This window comes from Rana temporaria, chromosome 9 (assembly GCF_905171775.1).
Source record: "Rana temporaria chromosome 9, aRanTem1.1, whole genome shotgun sequence".
NCBI lineage: Eukaryota > Metazoa > Chordata > Amphibia > Anura > Ranidae > Rana > Rana temporaria.
Genome location: NC_053497.1, coordinates 35,040,331 through 35,055,898, shown reverse-complemented (window position 1 = coordinate 35,055,898; position 15,568 = coordinate 35,040,331). Strand labels below are relative to the sequence as shown.

The following is a 15,568-nucleotide window of genomic DNA, read 5'->3' as shown; positions in this document are numbered from 1 at the left end:
CGCCCTCTGCGATGCCACCATCCCCCTCTGCTGTGCCACCAACACCCCCTGCCACTAACACCCCCTGCCTTCAATCTCCCCCTGTATTCAATCTCCCCCAGGCTCCCTGCCTCCAATCACCCCCTGCCTCCATTCCCCTCTGCGGTGCCACCTACAACCTCTGTCTCCACCCCCACCCTCTATGGTGCCACATCCCCCTCTGCGGTGCCACCAACACCCTCTGCCTCCAATCACCCCCTGCCACTAACACCCCCGCCTCCAATCTCCCCCTGCCACCAATCTCCCCCTGCCTTCATCCCCCTCTGCGGTGCCACCACCGCCACCATCACCCCCTGCCTCCAATCACCCCCTGCCTCCAATCTCCATGCGCAGTTCCAAGCCGAACCGACCTCGGCTATTTTTACTGGCACATTTCCGCAACCACAGACATTTACGAACAGGGGAAAAAATTGCCTGGTTTTACGAACTGTCCATAAAAATACGGACGGTTGGCAACACTGATTGTTCCACATAGGTAAGAGAGGATCTATGGTTATCTGTATAGTGCATAGCCATGCATGCTTAAAGCGGACCTTCGGTAATTTTTTCAACTTTCCATCTATTAAATCTTCTGCCCTTGTTGTTTTAACTTTGGATAGTAAAACATTTTTTTTCCGCCAGTAAAACCTTATACAGTGAGACCTCGGATTGCGAGTTATGCGGTTTACGAGCGTTTTACAAAAAAAAATCCTGACCCGCTTTGCAAGCGTTATCTCGCAAGATGAGCAGGATTCAAGAATCTAGGGTGTGCAGTACCACATTTAGCCATAGGTGCGGGGGCGCCGGTGTCGCTCGGAGACAATCAGGAATGGAGCGTAGTTTCCGAGCATCTCCATGTGGTCTCCAAGAGTCTCCGAGGGTTTCCACTGTCTCCGGAGCCCTCGCACCTCTGGCTACATGCAGTACTGCATAGAAACGCAATGGCTGTGGAACAGATTATCCGAGTTTCCATTATTTGCAATGGGGAAACTCACTTTGATTTCCGAGTACTTTGGGTTACAAGCATTCTTCTGGAACGAATTTTGCTTGTAATCCAGGGTATTACTGTACAGCCCACTTCCTGTCTCTTGTCTGGTCGAAAAAGCCCACAATTATGACATCATGCACACCTCTCTCTCTCTCACTCTCGTGAGTTAGCCAGGAAGGTAGGGGGGGGGGTGAATCAGAAGGCCAATGAGAGCTGCAGAGCTGGAGGTGTGTCTATGTGTGTCTGTGTAGATCCAGGAAGTGGACAGGCAGCAGCTTCAGCTGCCCACAGTTAAAATGGCTGCAGCCAGACTCAGTGGAGGGAGATTTCTAGAGCATATTTGGCAAGTACAGAATCACAATATATATAAAACAATATGCAACGTGGTCAGAGGGAGAGCAGACTGCAGTTCCGCTTTAAAGCGGGAGTTCACCCAAAAATCAACTTTCTGCAGTTAGATCCAGCATACTGCTGACATCTGCAGTATGCTGGTCTTTTTTTTTTATTTTGGTACTTATCGTTATAGCAGTATTTCTTCTATGGCTCCGAGCGGGGAATCCTTCGGGGAATGGGCGTTCCCGAAGGCAAGCAAGTTTATTGACGGCCTTCGATAGCGCGTCACGGCTAACGAAAAAAGCCGAGGTGACACTTGGCTGTTTACGGCGCCTGCGCCTGCCGTGAAGAGCTGACTGCGCAGGCGCCGTAAATTGCCAAGCGTCACTCGTGTATCTTCGGAAGCCGTGACGTGCTATCGAAGGCTGTCAATCAACTTGCTTGTCTTGAAGGGAACGCCTATACCAGGAAGTAATCCCCGCTCGGAGGCATAGAAGAATTACTGCTAAAACTATACCAAAAAGTACCAAAAAAGACCAGCATACTGTAGATGTCAGCAGTATGCTGGATCTAACTGCAGAAAGTTGATTTTTGGGTGAACTCCCGCTTTAAATAAAAGCTATAAAAAAAAAAACGGAAGAGCTCCGCTTTAAGTTCCAAAATATCTGGCGTGCCAAGGTTCGCAATCACTGCCCTATGTGCATATCAAGCTGACAACTTATATTTACCACCAACTTAAAATTAGGTTTTTCCATAAATTAGTCAATGCAGTCAAGAAGCCACAGAAGATATAATAAAAAACTGTGCAGCTTTGTAAAATAATTATTCATTTTATGGTTTTACCTGTAGGCTATTTCTGTCCCCTCAGAAGCCTAGTTAAAAAAAAACTCCTAGTTGGCAACCCTCAGCCCTGAGCAGTAAGGGGGTAAAAGTGCCTAGTAGGAAGTTGTTTAAAAATCCACCTCGTGTGACAAAAATGTAGATAAGTCTGAATTGCATGAATCCATCTATGGTCGCTGCTGACACCCCCTATTCAGGTGTCCGGCCCCTTTTCGGGCACCTGAATAACAGCAGTGTTTTTTTTTTTGGAAGCACCTAATTAGAGCCATCGGCTCTAATAGGCGCCCAAAAATGTGAGAAGCGGGCGCACCGCTGTGCATTCGCTTGTCACTCAGCTGTATGTTAGCAAAGCGAAGGAACTCGCTTTGCTAACATTGAACCCCCTTTCAGCCAATCAGGTGCACCGGGTCTGTGTTAAATCTCACCTGATTTGCTGAAACGACAGGCGCTGTGATTGGACTCCTATCAGGCGTCCAATCATAGCAGAGGAGGAGCGGGCGGGAGAAGACATCGGGGAAGAAATGGAGGACACCGCTCGCCGCCTACCGCCGTCACCCGCTGCCCACCCGAGACAAGGTAAGTGACGGGCAGACGAGGGGCACAGTGGCAGCACTTGGGGCACAGTGGCAACGTTAGACGGGCAAATTGGCTGCGTTTGATGGAACAGTGGCTGCGTTTGATGGGCACAGTGGCTGCGTTTGATGAGCACAGTGGCTGCATTTGATGGGCACAGTAGCTGCATTTGATGGGCGCAGTGGCTGCGTTTGATGGGCGCAGTGGCTGCGTTTGATGGGCGCAGTGGCTGCGTTTGACGCTACAGTCGCTGCATTTGATGGTACAGTGGCTGCGTTTGATGGTACAGTGGCTGCATTTGATGGGCATAGTGAGGCTGCAATTGATGTGTTTTTTTTCAGAATTTTTCAGTTTGTTTGCACCCCCCAAAAATGTTGAGCACCAGCCGCCACTGCATCAGAACATTGCTATTTCAGTACCTGAGTTGGCCAGAGCCATGGCTTTTAGTGTGACAAATTCTTCTTTGTCCAACTTTGTCTTGCGATATTTCCTGACCAGCTGGAGAAGTACAGAATGAAGGTTCAAGAGGCCAGAGCTACGGCACTCTTCCCTGCTCAACAAGAAGTTCTCTGCAACTGCCAGCTCGTTGTCCATCTCTAGAGAGCGATAGACGATGCCCAGGACCAAGACTTCCATCCAGGCGCTCTGCAGGAGAGACATTTGATCCGCCAGGGAAAGGACAGAGAAACCTAAGAGGAGGAAAAATGGAGGAAAAGACATTAAATGGAGCGAAATTTACTTTGTTTTATAAAGCATTGTAAAGGAAACCAATATTCAATTGTTCTGATTGACAAATACAGTTTTCCCCGTTACTTTATTTATACTTTCTTCCTTTGTTCTGTGCACATTATATTTGTATGAACTTCCCGTGGATACAGGAGCACTCCAGCAACTTTTCAGCGCACCTCCTAAGGAGCCGCAGGTGAAATGGGATCCCCCACTCTGCACAGCCAGGCACACCGAATTTTCACAGTTTCCCAGATTCAGATAGCTTGATTCAGGTAGGGGCGTAGCGTATGGCATTTACACTACGCCGCCGTAAGTTAGAGAGGCAAGTGCTGTATTCACAAAGCACTTGCCTCCTAAGTTAGGGCGGCGTAGCGTGAATTGGCCGGCGTAAGCGCGCCTAATTCAAAGAGGATGTGGGGGGCGTGTTTTATGTATATTACTTGTGAACCGACGTGATTGACGTTTTTTTGCAAACTGCGCATGCGCCGTCCGTGTACATATCCCAGTGTGCATTGCTCCAAAGTACGCCGCAAGGACGTATTGGTTTTGTAAATTACGTCCAGCCCTATTCATTGACGACTTACGCAAACGACGTAAAATTTTCAAATTTCGACGCGGGAACGACGGCCATACTTAACATTGACTAGTCCAGCTATTTGATGGAATAACTTTACGCCTGAAAACGCCTTATGTAAACGGCGTATCTTTACTGCGACGGGCGCACATACGTTCGTGAATAGGCGTATCTAGTCATTTACATATTCTACGCCGAACTCAACGGAAGCGCCACCTAGCGGCCAGCCTAAATATTGCACCCTAAGATACGACGGCGCAGGCTGTCGTATCTTAGCTAGGTTTAAGTGTATCTCAGTTTGAGAATACACTTAAACTTACGACGGCGCAGATTCAGAGTTACGTCGGCGTATCTACTGATACGCCACTCTCTCTGAATCTGGCCAAGAAAACAGTCCAGCACTGCATTTTGTTATTTTATTAAAGAGATTAAAACTTGGATAGGGAATAGGAGTATTATCGCCTTAGACAACTTCAGGGACAACTTTTCCTATATACTGTAACGGTCTATATACAGTGAATATAAAAAGTATACACACCCCTGTTAAAATGTCAGGTTTTTGTGATGTAAAAAAATGAGACAAAGATAAACCATTTCAGAACTTGTTCCACTTTTAATGTGACCTATAAACTGTACAACTCAATTGAAAAAGGGTTGGGAAGCAAAAATAAAATAATGTGGTTACTTAAGTATGCACACCCTCTTGTAGCTGTGTTCAGAATAAAGCAATCACATTCAAACTCATGTTAAATAGGAGTCAGTACACACTGCCCTCATTTAAAGTGCCCCTGATTAACCCCAAATAATGTTCAGCTGTTCTAGTAGGTCTTTCCTGACATTTTCTTAGTCGCATCCTACAGCAAAAGCCATGGTCCGCAGTGAGCTTCCAAAGCATCAGAGGGATCTCATTGTTAAAAGCTATCAGTCAGGAGAAAGGTACAAAATTATTTCCAAGGCATTAGATATACCATGGAACACAGTGAAGGCAGTCATCATCAAGTGGAGAAAATATGGCACAACATTGACATTACCAAGAACTGGACGTCCCTCCAAAATCGATGAAAAGACAAGAAAAAAACTGGTCAGGGAGGCTGCCAAGAGGCCTACAGCAACATTAAAGGAGCTGCAGGAATATCTGGCAAGTACTGGCTGTGTGGTACATGTGATAAAAATAACCCTTATTCTTCATATGTCTGGGCTATGAGGTAGAGTGGCAAGATGGAAGCCTTTTCTCATGAAGAAAAGCATCCAAGCTATCTGAAGTCTCCCAAAAGCATGTAGGAAAATGTGCTATGGTCTGATAAAACCAAGGTTGAACTTTTTGGCCATAATTCCAAAAGATATGTTTGGCACAAAAACAACACTGCACATCACCAAAAGATCACCATACCCACAGTGAAGCATGGTGGTGGCAGAATCTTGCTTTGGGGCTGTTTTCCTTCAGCTGGAACAGGGGCCTTGGTCAAGGTAGAGGGAATTATAAACAGTACCAAATACCAGTCAATATTTACACAAAACCTTCAGGCTTCTGTTAGAAAGCTGAACATAAAGAGGAACTTAATCTTTCAGCATGACAACAACCTAAAACATACATCCAAATCAACAAAGGAATGGCTTCACCAGAAGAAGAATAAAGTTTTGGAATGGCCCAGCCAGAGCCCAGACCTGAACCCAATTAAAAATCTGTGGGGTCATCTGAAGAGGGCTGTGCACAGAAGATGCCCTCACAATCTGACATATTTGGAGTGTTTTTGCAAAAGAAGAGTGGGCAAATATTGCCAAGTCAAGATGTGCCATGCTGTAATAAAATCAAAAGTTGCTTCAACAAAGTATTAGTTTAAGGGTGTGCACACTTATGCAACCATATTATTTTTGTTTTTTATGTTTACTTCCCTCCACCTAAAGATTTCAATTTATTTTTCAACTGAGTTGTACAGTTTATAGTTCACATTAAAGGCGGAAAAAGTTCCAAAATGATTTATCTTTGTCTAATTTTTTTTACATCACAGAAACCTGACATTTTAACAGGGGTGTGTAGACTTTTTATATCGACTGTACACTCCTCTGCCTTCTCCAACACACATTGCTTGCAGAACTCCGCTGGCACAATGATAACAGGCCTGTTATAGGCAGGAACCCAGGGCCCCTTTAGGTGTGTAGCAAAAGTCAGTCTCCAGCTTACATCACTGATCCCAGCACCACCTCTTCAGGCACTGCCAGCCCACCTGGCTGCAGCTGCCCCTTTTCACTAGCCCTCTTGGCTACATCTCCACAGTCCTCATAGACTGATCACTCACCAGCCCACCCAGCTGACTTTTTTGGTCATGTGCTGCCCTTCTCCCACTGTCCTCGCACCTGTGCCTCCAGGAAGGATACTCCAAGCAGCTCCTCCTAGACTCCACCCTCTACTTCTGGAAGCTTATCCAAGGTTCCAGAAAGCAAGGGGAGTCACCAGAGATGCTGCCTGCTGGGTCACTCAGCCCTGACCCAGATTCAGCCTAGGCCTGGCTCACAGCCAGGCCAAATTTTCCTACACTAACAACTATATACACTAGCACACCAGAGGGTGCTACACTACCCTTCACATTCAAACTAATCCCCTATCTATAACCCTACTCTAATTTAGCACTCAAAGTGGGCATGAACTCCATAGGCAAAGATTTGCTATGTTATAGGGCAAGCTCGTCGTACGCGATGACGTCACTGCGTTCTTGCCTTTCAAGAGAACCGCGGTTCTTTTGAAAGGAGAGTCTGTACACTCGGGCGGCAAGAGATTCTTGCCAAGAATCTCGTCAGGAAAAACAAAGTTTTTTTCCTGATGAGATTCTGGCCTGTGTGTACGAGGCTTAAGAGCCAATCACACGACCTCCCAGCTCTCCCCTAAGCCATTCCCCGGGAACCAAGTTAACCCCTGTCATGCCGACCCTCCCTGCATACCTGCGGTCACACTTCGGGCCTCTCTTTCTACCTGAAGTAGGTGACCAGTAGTGTTAAAGATCTTCCTTAAAAATGGGATAGTTGCCTAATGCCCGCGTACACACGATCAGTCCATCCGAAGAGAACGGACCGATGGACCGTATTCATAGGTTAACCGATGAAGCTGACTGATGGTCCGTCGCGCCTACACACCATTGGTTAAAAAAACGACCGTGTCAGAACGCGGTGATGTAAAACACAACGACGTGCTGAAAAAAAATAAGTTCAATGCTTCCAAGCATGCGTCGACTTGATTCTGAGCATGCATGGATTTTTAACCAATGGTCGTGCCTACTAACGATCGGTTTTGTCCTATCGGTTAGGAATCCATCGGTTAATTTTAAAACAAGTTGCCTTTTTTTTAACTGATGGTTAACTAACCGATGGCGCCCACACAGGATCAGTTTTGACCGATGAAAACGGTCCATCAGACCATTCTCATCGGTTTAACCGATCGTGTGTACGCGGCATAATGGTTAAGCTATTTTTAGTAGCATGGGCTAAGGACTAGTGCCCCCAACTCCAAACCTGGTGCTGCCCCTGTTACAAGCAGAAATCTGGGTTCTGCATCATATTCCACCTCCCCCAATAACCTCTACTGAAGAGAGGTTGGGTTGTTCTGAGGATATCAGCTTGAACCTCCCTTGGCCTGTCACACTCTCCCTTGCTTTTCAATTAGTTGCTCTTTGTAGTGTCAACCTCCATTACTTGCCTTTTTCAAACCATGGCCATACAATTGTTTCTTTATAAACCTGAGTGCCGAGTTTAATTGGGAAATATTGGAGATTGCTATCACAGGAGAGGGCTCTGCCATGTCACACATGCTGAAGAGACCCTGAATACTATTAACTCGGAGATGATAATCTGTGTCCTTTTCTGAGGCACTCAATAGATCCTGCAGGATGATAGCGCAGAACCCATCCTAGAGGGGAACCATCACCCGCCACAATGCGTCTTGTTAACCCAACGCGTGGGTAAGGTACAGTGGAGCAAAACTCAATTTACCTTGATGACAGAAGCCAGCCTGATTTTACGGCTACAAAATTATTTATTGCTTAAAAACTACTGTGTATGTGAAAGTTTTTCATGTCAAATTGCACGCTGTCTCTCTGGCACTGATTTATAACAAGCTAAAGGAATGAACTTTGGGACCTAATTTGTAAAATGGTCGTGATACGTTTTTGCCAGTTGCTATCATATCAGGCTTTGGTTTATATTCGTTGGCCATCGTTGATCATTTTAATTCCTTAAAGCGGGGGTTCACCCTAAAATGTTTTTTTTTTTTCTAGCATGCCATCAAGCATAGTAGCGCGAGCTACAGTATGCCTTTATTTTATTTTTTGGCGCCGTACTCACAGTTTAATCCCGTAGTGAAGTTTCAGACTCCCCGCGGGGAATGGGCGTTCCTATGCAGAGGGAAGATGATTGCCGGCCGGCTATGGCGTGTCACGCTTCTCCGGAAATAGCCGAAATAGGACTTGGCTCTTCACGGCGCCTGCGCCTAGTCTGTGCACAGGCGCCATATAGCGCCGTGAAGAGCCGAGACCTACTCCGGCTATTTTCGGGAAGCGTGACACGCCATAGCCGGCCGGCAATCATCTTCCCTCTCCATAGGAACGCCCATTCCCCGCGGGGGGTCTGAAACTTCACTATGGGATTAAACTGCGCCAAAAAAATAAATAAAGGCATACTGTAGCTCGCGCTAGTATGCTTGATTTAATGGTAGAATCTTGTTATTTAGGGTGAACCACCGTTTTAAATTATCACTTTGAGATTCCGCCATTTTTAAAGCATTTTTTATTGTGCTTTGACTTATATATTTTACAGGTAGTACAGAGAAAATAATAATTGTAAAACATTGACACAGGTTTATAAGATTATTTGAATTAATGTGATCACTGATTCCGTTTATTCTAAAAATATTTTTTTTTCTTTTTTTTTTTAGAAAAACTATAGGATCTCTTTAATCCATTAGATATTTTTTTCTTAGCATTAATATTTAATGACAAAGCTCATGTGTCAATGATGCCTTTTACCTGGGACGTGCTTGGCCCAGCCAATGGTGATAAGCAGCTCGCGATTGATTAGCTCACACAGTGTAGTCAGTGTACGCAGGTCGCTGTCTGGAAGGTTGAGGTCAGGGCTGGCATATATCTCTCCGGGTTCAACCAAAACCAAATGTGACACCACTTTATTTGCTGTAAGAGGTCAGAGAGAAGAAGGAGGACTGTTAATTGAAAAGCTAGCACAACCCACAGCTCTTATCCCAGAGCATTGAATTACTGATCAAGATGTCCCCGCATGCCAAGGTTCTCCAGTGTTATCCTGGACTCTGAACTCTCATTTCGGCTCCACATCCAATCACTGTCCCTAGCTTGCCACCTCCACCGCAACATCTCCAAAATACATCCCTTCCTAACCAATGACACTTTCCTTCCTTCCCCTCCCCTTCTTCCCCTCTCCCTCCCCGTCCTCCCTTCCCTTCCCCCTCATTCCCCTCTACTGTTTCCCCCCTCCCTTCTCCTCCCCCCATACATTTTCTTTCCTTTCTTCCCCCCTTTCCCCCCTCCCTTCCTTTCCCCTTGCTTCTTTACTCCCCACCCCCCTTTCTTCCTTCTCCCCCCCCCCCGATTCTCTTTCCTTTTCCCCTTCCCCTCTTTCTTTTTCATTTTTTTTCATTTCTGCCCCTCCCCTACTTGTTCCTCCCTTCCAATGCTCTCCCACCCCCTGGTGATCCACCTAAAGATGTTACCACGGCTTGAGCACTATACCGATTTAATTAGTTTTAACTTTGGGTATACATTATTAATTATATTCTTTCTAATCAGATTGTGTCACGCACAATCCCCCCTATCCGCTGCGGGGGGAACCTTTTTGAGTGGCCTGCTTATTGAGCCGGTCTTGACCTTCTGGGTTAGTGGATCTCTATATTCTATATTACATTATGCGCTAAGTTATGATGTTTGTTATTGATTGTATTTCATTATATGTATCCTGTATCTTATTGTAATATTTGTTTCTTAGACAACTCCTCCTGAAGAAGTGGTTCCATTCCGCGAAACTAGTTGAGGAAAAGACCTGTCTATCTCCACTTCATAAGTGGTTATTTTGAGTGGCCTGCTTATATAGCCGGTCTTGACCTTCTGGGATGGTGGGTCTCTATATTCTATATTATATTATGCGCTAAGTTATGATGTTTGTTATTGATTGTATTTCATTATATGTATCCTGTATCTTATTGTAATATTTGTTACTTTTTTATGTGTATTAAACTAACTTTTTATATGTAAAATATTGTGTTGTATCAGTACCGAGATAGTCCATTACAATTTTCTATGCGGTGGGTGTTTGGTCAGCTTCAGCAATTGCCCTCACATCCCCATCCCGCTTCTTTTGTTTCCCAATGACAGCAAAAAGCTCCTAGTTTACTCCCTGGTCATCTCTCGCCTTGACTACTGCAACTCCCTTCTCATTGGCTTACCTTTAAGCCTAGTACATACAGGCCAAATATCTGTTTTTTTATTGAACCAGCCGAAATTCAGTCCGTGTGTACGACAGCCGGTCTGACAGAAGCCAGACATTTGGCCAGCTTCTGTTGAAGGGGCATGACCAAAGAAAGGCTGGGCTGAACAAAAAAGAACTACTAGGGCCATATTCTTAAACAAGTTACGCCGGTGTATCTACTGATACACCGACGTAATTCGAAATTCCCGCCGGCGTATCATTGTTTTGTATTCACAAAACAATATACGCCGGATTTAGGCTAGGATCCGACTAGTGTAAGACACTTACACTGTCAGATCCTAAATGTAATTACTCCGCCGGCCGCTAGGTGGCGTTTACGTTCAGGTCTCATTTGTTTATGCAAATGAGCCTGATACGCCGTTTCACGTACGAAATCGCGTCGCGTAACCGTCGCTAACGTCGTTTGCGTAGGTGTAAGGTTACCCCTGCTATATGAGGGGTAACCTTACGCCAGTCCCACGTAGGCCATGTTAAGTATGGCGTCGGGTCCGCGTCGTGTTTTCCCGTCGGGTACGTCGTTTTACTAAGTCATCCGCGAATACGACTTTACGTCAATGACGCACACGTCGGTGTCATTGACGTTTTACACCGAGAACTGGAGCATGCGCACTGGGCTATTTTAAGCCCGGCGCATGCGCAGTTTGTTAGAATCGGGGGCGCGCTTAATTTAAATACAAGCCGCCCCCTTGGATTTACGCTGCTATACGCCGGGCCATTTACACCACGCCGCCCCAAACTACGGGGGAAGTGTTTGGGGAATACAGCACTTGCTCCTGTAGGTTGGGGCGGCGGAGTGTAAATGGCTTACGCGACGCCCGCCCAAAAACTACGGGAATATGGCCCCTAGTGTGTACCAGGCAGCTTTACATACAGTAGGCTATCCCCCCTTCAGTCCATCATAAATGCTGCTGCCAGACTCATCCACCTTACCAATCGTTTAGTGTCTGCCACCCCTCTCTGCCAAATCCTCCATTGGCTGCGACTCACTGACAAATTAAATTCAAAATACTAACAATAACTTACAAAGCCATCCACAACTCAACCCCCAGCTTCATCACTTATCTAGTCTCAAAAATACCAACCAAATCGTCTTCTTTGTTCCACCCAAGACATTCTACTCTCTAGTTCCCTTGTCACCTCCTCCCATGCTTGCCTCCAGGACTTCTCCCGAGCCTCTCCCATTCTTTGGAATTCTCTACCCCACTCTGTCCGACTATCTCCTGCTCTGTCTACTTTTAGATGGTTCCCTTAAAACTCTTCTCCTCAGAAAAGCCTATCCCACCTCCACCTAAAAATTGTATTTCCACTTTCTCCATCAGCTCATCCCCCGCATGTATTACCTTTTGAATCACTTGAACCTCCCTTTTAGATTGTAAGCACTAATGAGCAGGGCCCCCTGATTTCACCTGTATTATATTGTATTGTAACTGTACTGTCTGCCCTCATGTTGTAATGAACTGTAAAACTATTAGCTCTATATACAGTAAATGTCTAATAATAATAATAATAATAATAACAATAAAATGTATTCTACATTAAGAAGTTTTCAGTAAAAGTTCCTCAGCGTGAAAAAGTGTCTGTTTCTTATATCCAGTGGTGCTGTCAGTGGGACATGAAGAGACTACCAGTAAGTGCTGGTTGGGGAATGAACGGTGGATTGGAAGCAAGGTGTGCATCATCCATACAAAAGTGGCTATCCTGCGGAGACAATATGACTCTTGGTCTGGTAGCCATGTGAGGAGTCAGAATGAAGTAGACTCCCAGAGAAGAAACCTTACATAGTTACATAGTAGGTGAGGTTGAAAAAAAGACGGAAGTCCATCAAGTCCAACCTATGGGCCAGATTCAGGTACATCTGCGGCGGCGTAACGTATCGCATTTACGTTACGCCGCCGCAAGTTTTACGGGCAAGTGCTTGATTCACAAAGCACTTGCCTGTAAAGTTGCGGGGGCGTAGCCTAAATGCCTCCGGCGCAAGCCCGCCTAATTCAAATGATCCGGGTAGGGGGCGTGGATCATTTAAATTAGGCGCGTTCCCGCGCCGAACGTACTGCGCATGCTCCGTTTTGAAATTTCCTGCCGTGCTTTGCGCGAAATGACGTCGCACCGACGTAGATGTGAGTTAGGTCCTTTCCTATTCACGGACGACTTACGCCAAAAAAAAAAAAAATTCGACCCGGGAACGACGGCCATACTTTAACATGGCAGGTCTATCTATACGCCACGAAATAGCAGCTTTAACTATACGCCGGGAAAAGCCGACTAGCGACGACGTAAGAGAATGCGACGGTCGCGCATACCTTCGTGGATCGCCGGAAAAAGCTAATTAGCATACCCGACGCGGAAAACGACGCAAACTCCACCCAGCGGGCGCCGAAGTATTGCACCTATGATCCGAAGGCGTACAAAGCCGTACGCCTGTCGGATCGAAGCCAGAAGCCGTCGTATCTTGGTTTGAGGATTCAAACTAAAGATACGACGCTGTAAATTTGAAAGTACGCCGGTGTATCAGTAGATACGCCGGCGTACTTCTGTGAATCTGGCCCTATGTGTGTAATTATATGTCAGTATTACATTGTATATCCCCGTATGTTGTGGTCGTTCAGGTGCTTATCTAATAGTTTCTTGAAACAATCGATGCCCAGTGATGAGACCACCGCCTGTGGAGGGGAATTCCACATCCTTGCCGCTCTTACAGTAAAGAACCCTCTACGTAGTTTAAGGTTAAACCTCTTTTCTTCTAATTTTAATGAGTGGCCATGTGTCTTGTTAAACTCCCTTCCGCAAAAATGTTTTATCCCTATTGTGGGGTCACCAGTACAGTATTTGTAAATTGAAAGTAGATCCCCTCCCAAGCGTCTCTTCTCCAGAGAGAATAAGTTCAGTGCTCGCAGCCTTTCCTCATAAATAATATCTTCCACACCCTTTATTAGCTTTTTAGCCTTCTTTGTACTCGCTCCATTTCCAGTACATCCTTCCTGAGGACTGGTGCCCAGAACTGGACAGCATACTCCAGGTGCAGCCGGACCAGAGTCTTATAGAACGGGAGAATTATCATTTAATCTCTGGAGTTAATCCCCATTTTAATGCATGCCAATATTCTGTTTGCTTTGTTAGCAGCAGCTTGGAATTGCATGCCATTGCTGAGCCTATTATCTACTAGGACCCCCAGGTCTTTTCCATCCTAGATTCCCCCAGAGGTTCTCCCCCCAGTGTATAAATTGCATTTGTATTTTTGCCACCCAAATGTATTATTTAAACATTTTCTACATTAAACCTCTTTTGCCATGTAGTTGCCCACCCCATTAATTTGTTTAGATCTTTTTGCAAAGTCTCCACATCCTTCGGAGAAGTTATTGCCCTGCTTAGCATGGTCCGCAAATGCAGAGATTGAGCTGAACCTCCCATGATAAGGTAGGAGCTGGTCTGGTTATGCACAGGCTGGGGCCGAGTCTCATTTCCCCCTGCTCATCAAGTGTATGGATTGTTACAAGACACAACCTGAGGCACTGGCTAATTGTGCAGTCTGAAAACTCTCAGTATTATTCAAGGGATGCAACAGTATGCAAGTGAATGTGTAGTAATCCCCCCTTCACTTCACAAAAGGGCCCTCTACGCTTGACATGGAAATCTTCCACACTTCAGGAATGGGGTCTTACATGCTAATACTTTTAAATGCTCCTTGATACCTACTTGTCTTCTTTCCAGGTAGTGAGTGAAGGGTGTTGAGAAAACTGCAAGGGTCTGGAGCTTCAGCTTCCACCGGGCGTCTGTACTTTTGCCTCCCACCTCGCACCCGATCCAGTCTCACTCCTAGGACCAAAAGTTTCATATCTTTAATTAAAAGTCAAACTCAACACTGCATTCTCTTTGCATTACTAGTTATCATATCTGCAGTTGTGTGGCTTCCCCTATGTGCGCTCAATATGGTGCCTGTAGATAAGGTGGTTTTCAGTCTGCTCAAAATGTATATCAGTTTCTGGCAAATGATGATGGGCTGAACGAACCACCAGCTTCCAATAAATATCCTGTGGCAAGGTCTGATTCATTTATTGCCAACATTGCATCTTATTTCAAAGACGGCTCTAGGCTTTGTGAGGCCTTAGGCAAAACTTGACCTGGGGCCCCACTCATGCCCATGATGGGAAAAATAATTCAAGGACAAGAGCCTCTTCCCCACAACCCTGGCAGGTGGTTTTGGGGGTCTGCGGGCAGGGGGCTTATCGGAATCTGGAAGTCCCCTTTAACAAGGCGGCCCCCAGATCCTGCTTTTTAATAACTGAGGGGCAGGGGCCATCCGGTGATGCCACCTGGTGAACCCACCCCCTTGTGATGTCATTGACTGAGGGCATGCTGGGTCATTGACACAATTAAGTATAAAAGAGAAGAGAAGTGCCTCTAAGTGTAGCAATATGGTTAAATTTATAGAAGGTACAACATTTAGCACCTCACATGGTTAATGATTAAAGGAGGCACATCTAAGTATGCAGGTATCTGGGGTAAAGCTGTCCACATAGACCGTCCTCCTCACCGCCATCAAAGACGTCCCTTTCATGCTGCGCTCCACGGTTCAAGCCTTATTTTTAGATCACTCTACTACAGGGTAGTCTTCCCGGTCGCGATTGCAGACAGACAGCGGTGAGAGGCGGCGGTCTGGACGACGGTCTATGTGGACAGCTTTACCCTGGATACTTGCATACTAAGATGTGCCACTTTTAATCACCAATCATGTGAGTTGCTACATGTTGTACCTTCATTAAATGTGACCATATTGCTAGACTTAGAGGCGCCTCTCTTCTCTTTTATACTCTGTGGCTCCTGCTGGATTTTGCTTCTAATCCCCTTGTGGAGGCTTCCATTTGTGGATGAACATTTTATGGTTACACAACTTATCACATTGCTATAATCTTTTTATATGGACTATAAACTGAAGGACTTATGAATAAATGGTTGTGGTACGATTCATCCAAGTTTCCATTATTTCTTATGGGGAAATTTGCTTTGATATACAA

The 15,568-nt window shown here is 45.7% G+C and overlaps 1 protein-coding gene across 2 annotated transcripts in view; it reads right to left on the bottom strand.

Annotated features, from left to right (window-relative positions):
• The window catches only part of LOC120913294 (estrogen-related receptor gamma-like), a 101,043-nt gene that overhangs the window by 17,190 nt on the left and 68,285 nt on the right, over positions 1-15,568 (bottom strand). For both annotated transcript variants that reach the window (XM_040323152.1, XM_040323151.1), the window contains exons 4-6: positions 14,250-14,369; positions 9,068-9,229; positions 3,172-3,441 (exon numbers count right to left, since the gene is read on the bottom strand). In XM_040323152.1, the coding sequence (XP_040179086.1) occupies positions 3,172-3,441; positions 9,068-9,229; positions 14,250-14,369 (552 nt within the window). The remainder of the gene's footprint in view (positions 1-3,171; positions 3,442-9,067; positions 9,230-14,249; positions 14,370-15,568) is intronic.